The sequence below is a fragment of the Phacochoerus africanus genome, chromosome 4 (assembly GCF_016906955.1).
Source record: "Phacochoerus africanus isolate WHEZ1 chromosome 4, ROS_Pafr_v1, whole genome shotgun sequence".
Taxonomy (NCBI): Eukaryota; Metazoa; Chordata; class Mammalia; order Artiodactyla; family Suidae; genus Phacochoerus; species Phacochoerus africanus.
The window spans coordinates 7,765,794-7,784,711 of NC_062547.1; the positions used below are offsets into that span (position 1 = coordinate 7,765,794).

Sequence of the window (18,918 nt, forward strand, 5' to 3'; positions counted from 1 at the left end):
TCATCCCCTCCCTGACCGTTGAAGGGGCCACCAACAGCCTGGGGCAGCCATCAGAGCCCCTCCCCGAAGGCCTGTGGGAGGAGGCTTCCAGCAGCTCAGCCCTGTTGGAGGCCAGGGCATGTGCTCCCACGCCACCAGCCCGGGAAGCTCAGGCTGAGAGGAGGGGGACAGAACAGTGGGTTATCCCCAGGGAGGCGGGGTGGGGGGGCAGGGACTGTGGAAACCCTGTGAGTCAGGCTACCACGGGTCACCAATGGGGAGGCTGGCCCAGCCCTCCCAGCTCTTCCCGCCCTCAGATTCAGGTGCCTCACCTCAGCCCCGCAGCCCCACCCTACCCTGGGCAGTCCCAGGTGCCCTGAGTCACGTCCTGTCATCCTGTCACCCGGACTAATTGCCCCCTTCCCGGGCGTCATCCTAGAGGCCCTGGTCAGAGACCCCAGTGGCCTTCCCGCCTCATGCGTCCCTCCCCAACAGGCCCTGGCCCTAGGTGACACCCCGGGGGCTGTAAACTCCCTGGGGAGGGTCTCAGCCCCAAAGGCTCATTGGAGAAAGAAGGAAGAGGCAGGAGAGTTCCCATCATGGAGCAGTGGTTAACGAATCCAACTAGGAACCATGAGGTTTCGGGTTTGATCCCCGGCCTTGCTCATTGGTTAAGGATCCGGCGTTGCCATGAGCAGTGGTGTAAGTCGCAGACGCAGCTCGGATCCCGAGTTGCTGTGGCTGTGGTGTAGGCCGGCAGTGGCTACAGCTCCGATTGGATCCCTAGCCTGGGAACCTCCATATGCCACAGGAGCGGCCCTAGAAACAGGCAAAAAGACCAAAAAAAAAAAAAAAAGAATGAAGAGGCAGGAGAAGTGAAAGGAGAGAAGAAGATACATGGGAGTGGGAGGGGGAGGGGTGGGCCCTGACCCCACCTTTTAAGCAAAGGCTGAGTGGAGGCTCAGACCCCACCCACTGCTGGCTCCCAGAATGCCCCCCCACCCCCCTGAGACACCAGGCCAGCCCCCTCTGCAGACTGGGCAAGGAAGCCGATGGCCACAGCTCCCTGCCAGCAGAGGTTGACTCCAGGCCGCAGGCCTGGCCCCGAGTTGCTCCTGGATGCGGCCGGTAGACACGGAGCGCAGGTTCAGGCGTTTACAGCCCAGCTTTATTCATGGGCCCCTCACATCCCAGCTAAGGCTCAGAGGTGGGCCCAGCCCACAGTCCCCAGGGAATGGTCCTTGGCTCCCCGCCGGGACCGGAGAAGGGGCTCCCTCGCCCATTCCTGCCTGCCTCCTCCAGCGGAGGGGTTCCCCGGAGACCGCCTCCTGAGCACGGGCCGCAGGGCAGAGCCCCAGCAGGGAGCTGTTGGTGGGCACCGGCCAGCAGCCCCGTCCATACACTGAAACCGGCCCCCACTCAAGGCTCCAGGGCAGGCTGTGGAGGGTCTAGGGACCCAGGCCTTCTTGGCCAAAGCATCCCCACAAGTGTCCTGCCTCCCCAAGTTCTTGGGCTGCCTGGGGCCCCCCGCTGAGACACCAGTGTTGAGAAGATTCCACTCCCAAGCTCCCCGTCCACGCAGGGTCACTGGCTGAGGGAAGGTGTGAGAGTCCGTTTCTCCGGTTCCTGCACCTCAAGGCCTAGAAGAAAAAGCTCAGCTGAGGCACCACAGTCCCTCCAGGGACTCCTGGGAGCCCTGCCAGGCCTTCGCTTCGACTGTTCCCTCTGCCTGGCAGGCCATTCCCCAGACATGCAGACATGACAAATTCTCACCTCTGAGTCTTTTTTCTTTTTTGTCTTTTTAGGGCCGCACCCGAGGCATATGGAGGTTCCCAGGCGAGGGGTTGAATCAAAGCCGTAGCTGCCGGCCACAGCCACAGCCACATCCACACCAGATCCAAGCCTCATCTGCCACCTACACCACAGCTCATGGCAACACCAGGTCCTTAACCCACTGAGTGAGGCCAGGGAGCAAACCTGTATCCATCATGGGTACTAGTCAGATTCGTTTCTGCTGAGCCACAGCAGGAACACCTCACCACCTCACCAGCAGGAACAGCTCCACCTCCTCTCTGAGGCCTGCTCTGAGCACCCTGATTAAAACTGCCCACCCAAGAGTTCCTGTCATGGTGCAGTGGCTAACGAATCTGACTAGGAATGATGAGGTTGCGGGTCTGATCCCTGGCCTTGCCCAGTGGGTTAAGGATCTGGCATTGCCATGAGCTGTGGTGTAGGTTACAGACATACCTCGGATCCTGTGTTGCTGTGGCTCTGGCAAAGGCTGGCAGCTGTAGCTCCGACTGGACCCCTAGCCTGGGAACCTCCATATGCCACGGGAGCAGCCCTAGAAAAGGCAAAAAGACAAAAAAATATATAAAAAATAAAACTGCCCGCCCAGTGCTCCTGATCTCCCTCACCCTGTTCTCCTTTCCTTTTTTTTTTTTTTTTTTGCTTTTTGCTTTTTAGGGCCGCACCCATGGCATATGGAAGTTCCCAGGCTAGGGGTCGAATCGAACCCGCAACCTCATGGTTCCTAGTCGGAGTCATTTCCGCTGCGCCTTATTCTCCTTTCTTCCCAGGATATTATCACCTCCTAATATCCCAGGGCGGAGCTGCTCAGTACAGGACTGAGCGCGTGACATGTGGCCAGACTGAATTGTGACGATGGGCTTGGGTGTAAAAAACCACCGACTTCAAAGACGTGGTGTGAAAAAGATGATATAAAATACTTGGGTAAATCAACCACGATATAAAAAATAAAAATCTTAAAAAAAAAAATGAGGAGTTCCCAGCATGGCTCAGTGGAAAACAAATCTGACTAGTGTCCATGAGGACACAGGTTTGATCCCTGGCCTCCCTTAAGTGGGTTAAGGATCCAGTGTTGCCATGAGCTGTGGTATAGGTCGCAGACGCAGCTCAGATCCTGCATTGCTGTGGCTGTGGCATAGGCAGGCAGCTGTAGCTCCAGTTCGAACCCTAGCCTGGGAATCTCCATATGCTGTAGGTGTGGCCCTAAAAAAACAACAACAAAAAAATTAATTTTACATGTGCCATTTTACTTTTTCTGATGAGCCTACTAGAAAATTTTAAATTTGCACATGGAGCTCACATCATATTTCTAGATAATTATTATTCACTGTCTCCCGCCTCTCCATACCAGAGCATTCCCACTGCACCCCCACCCGGCTGGCACATCACCTGGCACTTAGTAAAGGCTCATTGTCCAGTGAGGGAAAGGGTGTGAAGGAGGCCTGCCAGGGGCCTCAGGCAGGGCAAATATCCCGAACTCCCTCCCAGGCCCCCACTCACCCTCTCGGTTGGCATCTGCATCGTGTTCTGCCAAGGTCTCGACAGAGCCATCCCACTCCACGCCAGATCCTGGGGGACACAGGTAGACACTGGGCCACAAGGACCAGAACAGAGCTGGCAGGGCTTGTGGGGAGACATAGGCGACAGGAGCTGGTGGGTCAATAGGGAGCTGGGGGGCTCATGGGGGCAGGGACCCTGTCCCCATACCTTTGCCACGGGAGCTGGGTGCCCCCAGGGGGCCAGGGCGCCGCTGTCGGAATCGCTGCCTCGGTGTGTCCCCAGGGCTGAATGACTCAGAGCTTCGCCCCACAGGGAATCTTGAGCTGAGTTTGCGCCGCTGCCCACCTGCCAGAGTCTCATCCCGCAGGCAGAGGGAACTCTGGGCCCGGCGCATGGGTGCTGGTGAGGGGGACCCTGCAAGAGGCCCAGGCATGGAGGGTGTCAGGGCAGCTCAAGGAAGGGCTGGGCAGAGCGGAGGGGCCAGCAGGGAGGAGAAGCTGTGTGTGGGGGGTGGCTGGGGGAAGGAGGGTGGCGACAGGTGGCCGGACCCTGAGCTGGCTCTGACTCTAACTCACTGTGTGACCTTGGGCAAGGCGCTTCCCCTCCCTGGGCCTTGGTTTCCTGGTCTGTCGACTGGGATAAATGACCTCTCACTAAAGTCCCCTGCTGCTCCGAGGTCCTAGGCACCACTGAGGATGGATAGGACTGGGTGGGTGGCAGCGCAGGCAGGAAGGAGGTGCCAGCCAAGAGGGACACAACAGGGACTTGGGGCAAAGAACCCCTGAACCATCTGAGAGGTGGGGGGAGGGCATGTGTGCAAGCCACACAGGAAGGCAGAGAGCAGAGGCACTGACAAGTCCCGGGGAAAGGCGGGGAGGGGACACGGGGCAGGGACCATCTTGGTCACCTGGCCCCCAGACCCACCTGTCCCATCCGCCTCCCTGCCCTCGGGGAGCTCCGTCTCTGGGGGGCCCCCCAGGCTCTCGGTGCTGCCAGCCCCATCGGCCCCCAGGCGCGGCCCCCCATGGGGGCCCCCCTCCCGCCGGGGCCGCATCAGCCTCTTCACCTTGTCTGCCAGCCAGCTGCCCTTCCTGGGGGCAAGAGGGCACAAGAGGGGGTAAGGCCATGGAAGAAGGAGGGACACGAGGGCCATGGCAGGGACGGCAAAGGCCAGGCAAACCCTCACTGGGGCCTGGACCTGGCCTGGGCCGGGACTCTGAGGGCGGGCGGGGCAGGGGCTAAGTAGGGAAGCTCCCCAGCCCAGCCCAGCGGGGTGGAGGACGGCTCACTTGGTCCGGGGCAGGGGCCCGGGCTCCAGCACGCGGTACTGGTCCATGATCTTCTCCACCAGTTTCTGCTTTTCCCGGCGCAGGGCATTGAGCTGGTCCCTGGGAGGATGGGGAGGGATGAGGCGGGCCTGAGGCCTGGGCAGGAGCAGGGGGAACGCCCCGGCACAACCCTGCCCGTTAGCGCACTGACAGCCCCAGGATGGGCTGATAAATGCCACTGCCCCAGCCCTTGGGGGGGGGGGTCAGCCTCACCCTGTACCCAGGCCCTCTCCAGGCCTTCTCCCCATAAAAGACCCAAGGGCAGCCACACCGGTCCCCCCGGCCCCTCACAGGTACTCGCGCTGCTCGCGGTGCAGGTGGTCCCGGCTCTCCAGGCTGCGCTCCAGGAGCTCCCGGTTCTCCCGGCTCAGCGCCTGCACCTCCGCCAGCAGCTGCCGGTTCTCCTCTTCCTGGGCACTCCGGAGCTCTGTCAACAGCTGTCGGGGGCAGCCAGTGGGCTTGATGGGGCTCAGGATGCCGCCTTCCACCCTCTCCATGCTCTCTCCACCCGCCCCCCCCTTCAACCTTCCCCCAGGCTGCCACCCGCCCCTCACCACACCTCACACTGCGTGGTCAGCCGGCAGGCGCTCAGGTCCAGCTGCTGGTTGGACTCGCGAAGTCGCTGGCTCTGCATCTCCAGCTGTGCCCGCTCCAGCTCCAGGCGTGCCAGCCGGCCCCGCAGCTCCCCGCGCTCCCCCTGCAGCTCACCTCGCTCCCGCGACACTTCCGCCAGCAGCAGCTGAGCTCTGCAGAGGTAGAGAGCTGCTCTCCAAGGGGACTTGCCCCCCATCCAGACCCTTCAGGAGGGCCGGAGGAGCCATGAAGGGGAGAGGAGGCAAAGCAGGACACCACGGGGAAAGCACCTAAATCACCACCAACCCACTTCTCAGACGGGAATACTGAGCACTGGCCCGAGAGGGGGTGGGGCTGTGCCAGTGCTGGTACCTGTCATGCTCACTCTGCAGCCTCCGTAGCTCCTCCTCCAGGCCCCGCTGCCGATGCCCATCCTGCATCAGCCGTTCACGCTCTGCCAGTAGGGCCACCTCCTGCGCCTCCACACTGGCCCTCTGGGCCTGCAGCTGCTCGTGCCTGCAATGAACAAGGGGCTATAGTAGGGCTGCAGGGACCGGAGCCGGGACAAGAGGGCAGCTAGACTGTGAGGACCCTGTGCCATCTCCTAAGCACAGGCCCCAGGGCAGAATCCCAGGGCAGAACGCTGTGCCAGGTGGCACCCACCACTCCCGACCACCAGTGAGCCCCAGGGTGAGCCCACCCTGGCAGGGCGGGGAGCCCAGCTGCCCAAGAGGGCACAGCAGCTGAGGAGGGTCAGTTGGTGGTGGCCCTTCTCCGGTGACGTCAGACCCACCCAGGGAATCTGCTCCAAGCAGTCAGCAGGTGCCTGGGGTCGGAGCTCGGTGTTTGGGGGAGGCTCACCGGCCCTGTAGCTCCCGGTGGGCCAGCTCCAGTGCCCGCATGTTGGCCTTGAGGTCCCGGTGCCGGGCCAGCAGTCCCTCTAGCTCAGCCTCCTGCCGCCGCTGCAGCTGTGCCAGCGCCTCGTGGTCCCGAAGCAGGGCCTGTTGCTGCCCGCGGGTCTCCTCCTGGGAACGCCGTGCCGCCTGCACCTCCTCCTCCAGCACCCCCAGCTTCCTGTGCAGCTCCTGGCCTTGTATCTCCAGCACAGACTTCTCAGCCTAGGTCAGAGGAAGGAGCAGGGGCTGCTGGCGTGGCCTCGTGGGTCAGAAAGGTGGTAAAGGGACGGGGCAAAAGGCAGAAGGTGGGACAGAGGAAAGAGCTATGCAGGGAGCCAGAGGCAGAAGCCATGGTGGAGAGGAAGCAAGAGGCACAAGGCAGGGGCTGGGGTGGGGGCTGGGCAAGCAGGAGGCTGGCTGGGGAGGAGAGGGCCAGAGAGGGGCACTGATGTTGGCGCTGGAGGCAGGGCAGGGATGTGGGCGCTGGAGGCAGGCAGAAGGGGTAGGAACAAACAGAGCAAGGCTGGGGCGGGCAGTGGAAGGGGGCAGGGACGAGGCAGGGGCCAGGTACACAGGCCATCACCCACCTGCAGGCGGCTGCTGTGCTCCTGGGCCCGCTGACTCTGTAGCAGCAGCTCCTGGGCGCGCCCCTGCAGGCTTCCCAGCTGCCCCTCCAGGTGCTGCAGCTGCCCCTGCAGAGCGGCCTTCTCGGCTGCCAGCGTCGCATTCTGTCCGGAAGGGAGGAGCTGAGTTGGGGGGGGCCAGGGCTCCAGGGCACAGCCCAACCCCGGGCCCACCTGGCCCCACACTCACGCTGCGCTCCACCTCAATGAGCCGCATGCTCTGGGCCGCCGAGACCCTCGGCTCAGCCTGGTCCTCCGACCCCGGCCCCACAGGGCCCTGGCGCAGCTGCAAGGAGAGGCCCAGGGAGGTCACACGGGGGGGAGGGGCACTGGCCCGGGGACAGCACATGGACCCTTACCCCCTTTGGCAGCCCCTCCCCCATCACAGCCCCCCCTGAACCCTGCAGCCTGGGCTCCTGGAGCTCCGTCCCCTCCATCCTGCGTTTCTCGCCTCTTGGTTCTGGGCACAGCGTGGCGTCCACACATCCTACTCCTCCTTGGGGCTCTGGTTTCTTTTTTTATTTTGTTTTGTTTTGTTTTGCTTTTTAGGGCCACACCCGCAGCATATGGAAGTTCCCAGGCTAGGGTTCAATCAGAGCCACAGCCACTGGCCTACACCACAGCCGCAGCCAATTCAGATGCGAGCCTCATCAGCGATGCACACCACAGCTCATGGCAACACCAGATCCCTAACCCACTGGGGGAGGCCAGGGATTGAACCTGCACCCTCATGGATACTAGTCGGGTCTGCAACCCACTGAGCCACAACAGGAACTCCCTGGGCCCCAGTTTCGATATTGCTTTCTCCAGAAAACCTCCCCTGACCAATCGCACATATGTCAGCGAGCCAGTCTGCTGGGGGCCCACAGGCTGTGCTCGCCTGCGTTCTTGCCTCCATCCCAGGTGGACAGTGAGCTCCCGAAAGACAGCGGCCTGGTACCGGGCCATACCAGCGCTGAGCCTGCCCACAGCAGGGGCATCAGAAACAATTACTGGAGTTCCTGTCACAGCACAACGGAAACAAATCTGACTAGGAATCATGAGGTTGCGGGTTCGATCCCTGGCCTTGCTCAGTGGGTTAAGGATCCGGCGTTGCCGTGAGCTGTGGCGTAGGTCGCAGACGTGGCTCGGATCCTGCATTGCTGTGGCTGTGGTGTGCACAGGCAGCCGTAGCTCTGATTAGACCCCGAGCCTGAGAACTTCCACATGCCGAGGGTGTGGCCCTAAAAAGACCAAAAAAAAAAAAGAAACAATTACTGACTTTGGACAACAGAGCTCAAGGACTTAGTCACTGAGCTCAGGAAGTGGTGGGGCTCGAGCAAGAGAGACATAGCAGTCACTTCAGAGTAAAGCCACCAGGCTCTGTCCTTTTGAGGAGTCGGGTAGACAAGGCCTAGGCAGAGCGGCCTGACTCCCAGCACAGCACTCCCTCCTCCAGGCCCCAAAAGGGGGTGCAAGGTGAGCAACTGGCCAAGAACTGAGCGGTGAGACCAGAGAGGTCACTAGAGGGACAGGGGGACACACAGCTCTGAGCGTCCCCATGCAGGATGTGGGGAGGGGTGGCCGAGATCCCGGCAGCCAGGGCACCAACGCGGCAACCCGGGCCTCACCTGGGACAGCTCCTCCTCCAGCTGCAGGGCCCTCTTTTTGAGCGCCATCAGCGCCTCCTCCTTGCTGGTGGCCGCTGCCTGCAGCTCGGCTTCCAGCCGCTGCTCCAGGCCCTGGTACCTGCCGAGAGAAATCTTGGCAGCTGCCCCTCCCCAAGTCCTTGCCTGCCCCCACTCTGCCCCTCGGGCAAGGTCCCACCTCTGGTGCTGGAACTCCTGTTCCCGAAGAAATTCCTGGCGCTCCCGAGCCGCCTGCTCCAGCTCACTCTGCAGACGCTCCAGCCGGGCCCCCAGCTCCCGGCCCCGCACCATGGCCTTCTCCAGCTCCTGAGGACAGGCAGAGCAGGCTCAGGGCCAGGAGGGCAGACCAACCCCCTCCCCCAGGCCTGAGAGTCGGGAGACCTGGCCTTCTGTCCTTGCTCTGTCACCCTGGGCAAATATCTTTAACCGCTGGTGCCTCTACTTCCCACATCTGTAAAATGGGAGCCAAGGCCTGGTGGCCTTGCAGAGTGGGTCTGAAGGAACTGGGGATTATAAGCCTGCCGGGGAGTTCCCGTCGTGACTCAGTGGTTAACGAATCGACTAGGAACCATGAGGTTGCGGGTTCGATCCCTGGCCTTGCCCAGTGGGTTAACGATCCGGCGTTGCCGTGAGTTGTGGTGTAGGTTGCAGACGCAGCTCGGATCCCGCGTTGCTGTGGCTCTGGCGTAGACCGGTGGCTACAGCTCTGATTTGACCCCTAGCCTGGGAACCTCCATATGCCGCGGGAATGGCCCTAGAAAAGACAAAAAGACAAAAAAATAAAATAAAATAAAATAAAAAAATAAGCCTGCTGGGGGGGGGGGGGCTCCAAGCCCGCAGAGACACTCGCGGGGCAAATGTCTTCACCTGTCTGAGCCCCTGGTTCCTCATGGGCCCAGGGACACTTGAACACATCCTAGTTGCCGAGGCTACACAGGCCACGTGAGGGAAAGAGGGGCTCAGGGGGGCCAGGCCTGGAGAGCGCCCTCAGCCCCAGGGGGATGGCCACAGAGGGCAGGACCTTGGTGAAGGCCAGGCCTAACCACAGTGGGAGCTGGGAGGGGGAGGGCCAGGCAGCTGCTGGCGGTTGGGCCATACCATTGCGGAACTGGGTAGGAGACCCACTCTGGCCTGTGGGCCCCAGAGAGAGGTAGGTCAAACCACTCCGACGAACGGGGGGCCCCGGCTGGATGAAACCACGGGGGAGGGCCAACTACGACCAGCGCCCGCCACATCCTGCCCTTAGAAGTCTGCCAACCTTTGCTCTGATCTCCTGGCTTAGCAACCTGACCCAGGCCACAGTGCACTTCCAGCCACCCTTGGCCACTGCCTCTTGCTGAAAAACTAAAAGTCCCATGAGGCCCTGCTGCCTGCAGCCAGCAGCCACGAGAGCCCCAGGGCAGAGGGTTGGAAGGATGGCCATGCGAATAAAGACTTCAATCTTGGGCCAGAGCCCTGCCCTGGCCCTCTGGCCCTGGCCCCAGCCCTCAGTGCCCCATCTACTGCCTCCCATCCTCCACCTCACCAGAGAAGCCTACCTACCCAGGAGGCCCACTTGGCACCAGATGCCCTAACCTCCTCCCCCTGGCCAGCAGCCTCCTCGGGCACCACACCCACTTATCACCAGGAACTGCTACCAGGAAACCTCAGAAAATTCCCCTTTGTCCCCAGCTTCTTCCACCAGCTTGGTCCTCGGAGCCAGCTCTTCCAGCCGGCCAGCCCTGCCCTCACCTTCACTACCCACCTCCTGGCACTCCCTTTCCACAGATTAAGCCCAAACTGAGTGCCAGGCGCTGCCTCAAGCCTTCTTCATTATCTTACAGGATCCTTTTTCTTGGCCACGCCCACCGCATGCCGATGTTCCTGGGCCAGGGATCAAACCCCAGCCGCAGCACTAACCAAAGCCACAGCCATGACCACCCCAGATCCTTAACCTGCTGAGCCACCAGGGAATTCCCTAGCAGGTACCATTTTTATTCTAATTTAACAGGTAAGGAAACTGAGGCTCAGAGAGGTTAAGTAATTGGCCCCAAAGCCACACAGCTTAGTAGGGGACCTGGGATAATACCCTGGTCTGTCTGACAGCATCTCTCAGTCACCTCCTCCAGAGGCAACCTTCCCATGTCACTCATGCCCCCAGTTCTCACACTCCCCGGCCAAGCCAACAGCGTGTTCCCCACTCCCCTCTCGGAATCTCAGGGTCCTCCTCTGTGCAACGGGGGTGAAACTAGAAACTGCTCAGTCAGAGGATCTGATTCCTTGTCTGCAGCACACCCTCCCCCAGCACTGGGCCCCACTGGCCGGAACACCCCTCCCATTGCCTCAAGGTCTCCTCCCCTTCCCCTGAGGGGCCCCCAGACCCACAGACCCGACCACTCTGCTTGCTTTAAACCCCCCAGTGACTCCTCACTGCCCTCCTGAAAGCAGCTGCAACTCCTTCCTTTGCTTGGAAGGAAGATGAAGGCTTGCCCAATAGGAAACCTGCTTCATGAAGCCTCCAGTCTCACCTCCCTGCGCTCCCCGCCTCGCACTCCACCCCGATAAGATAAACTCAGGCCTGCGCCTCCTCCTGGCTCACTGCCACTCTCTCTCCTCCTCCAGGAAGTCTTCCCTGACATGCCCCCGCCTGAATCCAGGGTGCTTCCTGGACCCGCCACAGCTCCCTGCAGGGTCCTGTCTCCAGCCCAGACTGTGAGCGAACATCCGCCAGACAGGTGCACTGGATGCCTGGTATAGGGCCCGGGGCCAAGGAGATGCCCACGAACACCCTTGAATGAATGAATAAGGAAGTTTCCGGGTCTTCTCTCAACTCCAGCCCCTGCCCCAGCCCCAGTCAGCCATACCTGCCGCCTGGACCACTGACACTGCCTCCTAATGACCCCAGGGTCCCCCGTACACCAAAGTGACCCTCCTCGAACCCAGCCCACACCTTTGGATGCATCCCCTGCCTGGGGATGGATTACAGCCCTCGCAAAGCTGGCCCAACGCATCGCTCCCCTTTCCCCCACATCTCCTGGGCCCCTGAGTATCACTAATGCCTTCAGGTCTTTGCACATGCTGTTCCCTCTGGATGAAATGTCCTTCCCCACCTAGTGAAATCTCCATCTTCCCTTAGAACCTTCCCCGAAACCCCCTTGCCCAGACCCTGGCAGCAGCGCCCCCTCCCACAGGCTCCCCCTGTACTTTGTCCCTAATAACCAACATATCTCAAGCCTTTGCCCGGCATGAACTAGGCTTTTCACATCCTACCTCCCTTGGTCTCCCAAAGACCCACTGAGGCAGCTCTGAAGAGCATCCGCATTTTACAGATGGAGGCACTGGGGCAGCGCGGAGCAAACTGCCAGGATTTTTACCCAGACCATCTAGACCCATGCCAGCCTCCTCCAGCCACCCCATCAGAGGGAGGGGACAGCTGCCCCTGTCCCAGGCCAGGTGCACCCATGGAAGGCCGGAGTGGACTTGGCCTCTCCATCTCCAGCCCCAGCTCAGTGCTGGGCGCCCAGTAGCTGCTGATGGACTAGTAACCTCAAACCCCAGCAGCTGGCCTGGAGCCCTGCTTCCTGACCCTGGCTGGGAGCTCCGACATACCTCCTGGACGGCCCGCCTCTCCCGGCGCTCCTTCTCAGCCTCCTCCAGGTGCTGGCGGCCCTCGCTCTCCAGCACCTGCAGCCGCTCCTCGGCAGCCTCGGCCCGGGCCCGCAGCCTGGGCGCCCTCTCGCTCCCACTGCCTCCGCTCACGGCCCGTTGCTGCCAGCGCCTCCGCCAGCGCCTCCCGCTCCCGCGACGCAGCCTCCAGCTCCCGGCCGGCTGCCTCCACCGCCTCCCGCAGCCGGGCCAGCTCCTGGGCCTGGGCCTCTGCCTCCCGATGGGCCTCAGCCTCGGCCCTCCGCGCCTGAGCCAGCTCCTCAGAGAGACGGGCAGCCTCTGTGCCTCGGGCCTCCAGCCTCCAGGCCTGGGCCTCCAGCTCCGTTCGAAGGGCTCCAGCCTCTCTACTCAACTGCGCTACCTTCTCCTTGAGGGCCTCCTGCTCGGGGACACCGCTGGCCAGGATCTCCCCTGGGCTCAGCCCCGCCCAGGTCTGGGTCTCAGGCACCCTTTCTAGCATCTGCGGTGGGTTCTGTCGGGCTGGATCCCTGACCGTCTTCTCCAGCTGCTGTTCGTGCTCTCTGGCCTCTGTTTGCCCCTTGGGCAGATCCAGCCTCGGACCTGGCGTCACCGGCTCCTCCAGCTGCACACAGAGGCTGGGCTCTGAGAGTCCAGACCTGCTTCCAGAGGCTTCCTGTCTCAGTCTGGGGGCCTCAGGCACTGACTCCCTAGGCTCTTCTCCCAGTGACAGCTCGGCCTGAATTTTGATCTCTGGACCCAGAGGTGGAGCCACAGAGTCAGGGGTCTGGAGGGGGGCTCCAAAGCCAGCCTTGTCCAGGGACTCCTGTGCCTCCGCAATGGAGCCTGACTCCTGGGGCGTCAAGTCTGCAGTGACCACAGCAGCCATCTGGAGGCGACTTTCCACCTCCTGTAGGTCTGAATCAGATGCCTGGGGACACTCAGGTAACTCCGTGAGGGCTGAATCTGATGCCAGAGGAGCTGGGTCCATGGCCAGGGGGCCTGCATCCCCTGCCTGAGCGGCCAAGCCCTGGGGGGGGTGGTCTGGGGCCAGGCAAACCTGGGGATCTGGGTCCGGGTCTGGAATCACCACGTCCTCGCTCTGCTCCTCCAGCAGGGGGGGCTGAGAGCACACGAGAGGATTGGTCACACCCAGAGGAGGATGCCAGAAAGGACCGGTGGACAGCCGGGGGAGAGAACTCACCTGGCCACTTGACGGCCCCTGCAGCACCCGTAGCAAGCCTCGAAGCTCCAGATTCTCCCGCTCCAGGGTCCGCAGCCGCCCAGCCTCTGCCTCTCTCACTTCATCATGCAGAGAGGGGGCTGCTCCTGGCAAGGGTGCTGGCGTGTGCAGGATGAGGTCAGGACCCCTGCCCTTCAATGGCCCCAGCTCTCACATACACCCCCACTCCTACCCTCTGGGGGAAGTGAGCAAATCAGAAGCCCCTGTCCCCACTGTAGCTGCTGGCAAACATAGGCAGCCTCCCACCCGCAACCCTCCACTAGGGCCCGGCTCACCCTCCCCAGGAGAGGCGGGGGGTGGCTCCAGGATCCGCTGAAGCTCCAGCTCCAGCTCCACGTTCTCCTCTGACAGCTGGTCCACCTGATGCCGCAGAGAGTCCAGCTCCTGGGGGGGGGGGGCAGCGCAGAGTCAGAGAAGCCCTCCCCACCATGGCCGGGCCAAGGGTGGGGACTAGAGGGTCACTAGAGGAAACAAGGGTAGGAGTCACAGGGATCACCAGGGAACCCCGGGGTCCCAGGGGGTCCCAGATCACTGAAGGACCGGAATCGCGCGGGCAATCACCGCGTGGGCCTCGCCCAGCCGGGTCCGCAGCAGCAGGTTCTCTCTCTGAGTCTCATGCAGCCGAGCACAGCGCTCTTGAGCGGCCTCCAACTGCTCCTCCAGCAGCGCTTTTGAGGCTTCCAGAGCCCCCGAGAGCACCCGCTCCTCCTGGTGGGAGAGGAGAGAGAACCGTTGTGTAAAGCTGCCCCCAAACACTCCAGGGCCGCAGACCCTGGCGCCCCCCGCCCCATCGGACACGACGCCCCGCCTCCCCCTCCATCTGCCCCTCCCTCTCCAGGGTCTCTCAAGGTACCACTACCCTTGCACCTGACTCCGCCCTTCTCCTACGTAGGCCCCGCCCACTCTCCCCAGGAACCTCCTTCCAAGGTGGCATCCTTCTAGGCCCCACTTAGCCCCCGATGCTGGGTGCTCTCTCCAGACACTGCCTCCCCCACCCTTGGCGCCACCCTCCTCTCTAGAAGCTGCCCTTACCTACAGCTCCCACTTCTCTTCTCCAACTGCCGCATCCTCCAGAGGACCCATCCCCAGACACCACCTCACTCCTTTCTCCTAGCGGTGACTATTCCCTCCATAAAGCCGGACCCTCTCTTCTCTAGGCCCAAATTTGTTCCTTTCATGGCCCACCCCCATCCCTGGCAGGACCCGCCCTCCCCTAGGCTCCGCCCCAGGCCCCGCCTCCCGCCTCACCTCCAGCTGTCCCTTGCAAGCCTCGGCCGCCTGCAGCCGCTCCCGGCAGCGTCGCAGTTCCTCCTGCAGGCGGGGCAGGCGGCCGACCCGCTCCCGCAGCGCCTCTGCCTCCTCGCGGTACAGTTCGGCCCGCTTGGCCTGTCCCGACAGCGCCTGGGCCTGGGCCAGACGATGCGGAGCTGGGAACGGCCAGCCACTAGCCAGAGGGATTAGGACGGGAAGGAGCCGGGTTGGGGGGAGGCCACAGGACAAGGGAGGCGCGAGGAGAGGGACAGGGAATGCGGGGAGCGTCTGAGCGCACCTCCTGGCGGAGCCTTCGAAGTTCGGCCTCCAGGCCCTGCACCTCCGCCTGGGAGTCTAGCACCAGCTCAGCTTTCTCCTCCCTGGAGGAAGGGACACAGGAGGGGGTCTGGGGACCCTCACCCTCCAGCCCTTCCTAGGACCCATTGCCACCTAGGACCAGGCCCCCATCCCCCTGCCCGCAGGTCCTTCCCAGCCCCCCACCCAGCACTCACAGCTCCTGCCGCAGGCGCCGCAGCTGGGCTTTGGCGTTGGCCAGCTGCAGGGCCAGATGGTGTGAGGAAGCCTCTGGGGGGGTCCTGGCGGGAGCCTCGGGCAACAAGGGGACCTGCTCTCGCTCCAGCAGCAGTTCAGCCAGCCGCTGTGGGAGGTCAAGGGTCAGGAATCAGGAGTAAACCCATCCCAAGAACGCCACATCTGCCCCCCAACTACACATGATGAATCTAGTCGTTGCAACCCTCCTGGCCCAAGACCTACAACCCCAACCCCACACCTGGGCCCCCACCCCCATCTCCCCTACACATCTGGATCCCCCCACCATCCTTGCTTCTCCACCTGCCATGTCTTACCTGGGCCCCCACATCACGCTCCCGAACCAGCCTCAACAGTGTGCCCATCAGGCTCCGGGACAACATCTCCAGCTCCGGGGGCGCCAGCTCGCCAGGGTCAGGCCCAGCCAGTGCCAGCACCATGCCCGTGCCAGGCTGGGTCACCTGGAGGCGCAGGGAAAGCAGTTCAGCCAATGAAGTGGGGGACAGGGTGTCCCTGCATGGCAGTGCCAGTCCAAAGGTGTACCTCCTGGATGGCGGCAGCCAGCTCACTCTGGACGTCGAGGCTGAGGCCCTGGATGTGTCGGAATGAACAGTTCCCGGTGCTCACACTGCGGGGAAGAGGGGATGAGGCTGAGCCGGAGTCTCCCACCTCTGTGGCCAAAGCAGGACCGTACCCTTCCCTCCCCCGCTCACCTGCACGGACGCCCCCAGCAATAGCCTAAGGACGCCTTCTAGCTCCTCCACCGCCTCCTCTGCAGGGCACAAGCCACAAGGGGTTAACGGGCAGGGGAAGGGGGGTACAAGCAGGAAGGGGTGGTGGGAGAGAGCACCTGAGAAGGGGTCCAACCCCAAAGTCTGGAGGTCTGGTGGTGGTGACAGGATCAGCAGCTGCAGCTCCTCCTGCGGGGGAGGGGCAGGAGATGTGGGAAGGGCCTTCCCGAAGGAGGGGGGGGGGTCCCAGGCTCGGCCTCCCCAGATCCCTCACCTGGTAGAAGTCCCTCAGTCGGTTCCACAGGTGGTTCAGGTTCCACACCCGCCAGGCTACGGGCCCCTCATGGCCTCTGGTCATTCGAGGGCCCCCTCGGGAGCTGGGGGCACTGTGGGCACAGGTAGGTGATAGATGGGAGGGAAAATCCAGGACCCGCCTCCCCTAAACCAGGCTCTGCCCACAGCCCCTCAGGCTCCTCCCACCAGGCTGCCAGGCCCCCCTCCCCTCAAACCCCTAGGGAGCTGCCGGGGTCATTCTCTCGTGCCCCTTACATGATGCCCAGCACCCGGAGAAGCAGGGCCCCATCGCTGAGACGCAAGAACCTCTTCTCCGGACAAAGGGGCCCATCTCCTTCCTCCTCTGCTTCCCCCTCTGGCTCCTCAGCCTCCCCCACCAGCCCAGCCAGTCCCAGCGCCTGTGGGAACAGAAAGGAGTCAGCTGGCCTGGGTGGGAGCCCTCCACCAGCGGAGCGACTCCCGAGCGCCTCTGACCTGCCCCCGAGCCCACGCAGCCCCCTCCTCACCAGTTCCCTGAATGCCAGTGGCCCGGGGTCTGGACCCCTTTCCCTGCCCCACAGCTGCCTGGACTCCTCCATCCTCGGTTGAGCCCACCCCTCTCCTCCAGGCCCCCCTCTGCCCCGCTCCTCCCCACCCCCACACCAGCCCCTCCCCGCTGCTCACTTCCCCTCCCCAGCCCCCCTCCCCCTGCCCCCTCACCCAGGTGGCCAGGCTCCCACTGAGGAAGTCTCTGATCCTGGGCCCCTTGCCCCCATCCATGACGGGGTCAGGGTGTTGGTCCTGTTGTGGCAGCTGCACCTGCCGTGAGAGGAAGAGGAAGTCCCCGGGTGGGGGATCCCGGCCCCAGCCACAGACACCCTGTGCAGCTAGCTTCCTCCTTCCGGGTGCTGGCAGGCCGTGCACCCCCAGGCTCCTGCTTCGCCACCCTGCCTCCGCCCCCACCACTCCACATCCTCCCAGCATCTCTGACAGGACTGGCCCAGGGATTAGCAGTGGGGTCAGGGCCCCCCAGGAGCAAGGCCCACGGCTCTCCTAGCTCCATGGACAAGGGTAGGTGAGTCCTTCCCCTCCCTGGGCCTCCTTTACCCAACTTGAAACCCACGAGGGCCACCTCGGCCTTGTACCTTTCAGGGCCTTTGCAGGGGCTCCAGGCCTCACATGGTGCGTCTAGGTGCCCACACCTGCCTCTTCTGATCTGCCCAGCTCCCCTCTCCCTCTGATGCCCCTCAAACTTATCCCAAACACCCTTCCAACCCGTGAAGCCGGGAGATGCCACCCCCCGCAGCAGACCCCCTCTGAGCCCTCACCAGAGGGGCTACCCCCCCCCCTTACTCTCTATGCACTGGACAGAGACAGGACATCTGACCTGGGGGCTAGGGACCTCACAGGTCTCTGTTTCCTATCTGTAAAAAAAGCGGGTTGGAATCCAGCCTCTGAGGGAAGCAGTTTGATGCAGAGACCAGAGACATGCCTCATGGACAAACCAGGAGGCCAGGAGGACACCCCACAGCTCACTATGAGGCTCCGTGTGGGCCGCCGTGCTGGGTACTGAGATGCGGTAAAAAGCCACATAGTCCCTGCCCCCGTGGGTGCACAGTACCCTGGGGAGGCAGCTATGCAAATCACACACACACACACACACACACACACACATTGTAACACTGCAGCTGTGCTACAGGCATTGACAGGGAGGGCGCTTGACGGCAGGGGGATGGTCAGGAAGGGCAGGGGGAGGGCGGCTGACATGAAGCTGAGATCGGGAGGACCGGGTTACCTGGGCAAAGTGGGGAAGAGGGAAGGACATCCAAGCAGCTGAAACAGAACCTGCAAGGCCTCAGCTGGAAGCACGGCCAGCGTAAAGCCCAGACATTATTCATGTTTCATCGATTCCCACTTTTTTGTTGTTTGTTTGTTTTTTGTTTGTTTGTTGAGGGCCACACCTGCGGCATATGGAAGTTCCCAGGCTAGGGTCAAATTGGAACTACAGTTGCCGGCCTACACCACAGCCACAGCAACGCCAGATCCAAGCCACATTTGCGACCTACACCACAGCTCATGGTAATACCAGATCCTTAACCCACTGATCTAGGCCAAGGATCAAACCCAAGTCCTCATGGATACTAGTCAGGCTCATTACCACTGAGCCACAATAGAAACTCACTCCCACTTTATTTTCATTATTATTCTCTTTTTTTTTTTGGCCCAGCCTATGGCATGCAGAAATTCCCAGGCCAGGGATCAAACCCTAGCTACAGCAGTGACGATGCTGGATCCTTAACCACTAAGCCGCCAGGGACCTCCCCAGACACTTTATTTCTCACATGAATAAATCTCTGAAGTCAGGCTGCACGGCAGAATTGCTGGCTGGCTGGCAGCTGTCCTGACATTGTTGTCATTGCCTGCACGTGCCCACACTTCAAAAGCATCAAACCCTTCAGAAAGGGCATCAGCAGCTTGGAAGAGGAGCCCAGAGGAAAGAGCAGAGCACTCTTAACCCCAAGACCCAATGGTGGGAGCCCCCCCGGTGGCAGGGAGTGGGGGTGGGGATGGGGGCGGGCGGCAGAAAGCAGACTTGTCAGCAATGCTCCCAAAGCAGAAACCCAGAGTCAGGGGGCTCTGCAGGCCTGCAAAGCTGGCTTCGGACTCCCATGGCTGCTGGTGGGTTTAGGGTTGTCTTATGAATTGTTGGGGGGGACAGCTGCTCTCCTGAACTCTTGACGCCTCACAGGAGGAGGTGGCAGGGCAAGCAGACAGCGAACCTCTGTCTGATTCCAAATGCGAATGAGCTGTAACACCGTAAACAATGTATTCTGCTTCTATTTTCCTTTTTATGTGTGCGTCAGAATTATATATGATGAGAATCTATGTCTAAGTCAAAAAGAGCTCCTTCGGGAAGTATAAAATAAAGATT

At 62.0% G+C, this 18,918-nt stretch overlaps 1 protein-coding gene across 1 annotated transcript; it reads right to left on the minus strand.

Annotated features, from left to right (window-relative positions):
* Positions 1-1,125: 1,125 nt before the first annotated feature.
* CCDC88B (coiled-coil domain containing 88B) lies at positions 1,126-16,911 on the minus strand. Its single transcript, XM_047775390.1, is given in 29 exon segments — positions 1,126-1,619; positions 3,289-3,357; positions 3,496-3,702; positions 4,213-4,379; positions 4,578-4,676; positions 4,908-5,053; positions 5,176-5,362; positions 5,562-5,705; positions 6,051-6,307; positions 6,673-6,813; positions 6,899-6,994; positions 8,319-8,436; positions 8,515-8,642; positions 11,925-12,041; positions 12,043-13,062; positions 13,144-13,280; positions 13,458-13,566; positions 13,744-13,890; positions 14,431-14,589; positions 14,732-14,813; positions 14,946-15,091; positions 15,300-15,443; positions 15,526-15,585; positions 15,587-15,610; positions 15,696-15,754; positions 15,833-15,902; positions 15,988-16,099; positions 16,263-16,405; positions 16,707-16,911. Coding segments are annotated over 29 exon segments (4,404 nt in total). The 5' UTR covers positions 16,767-16,911; the 3' UTR covers positions 1,126-1,563.
* Between the last annotated feature and the right edge of the window lie 2,007 nt (positions 16,912-18,918).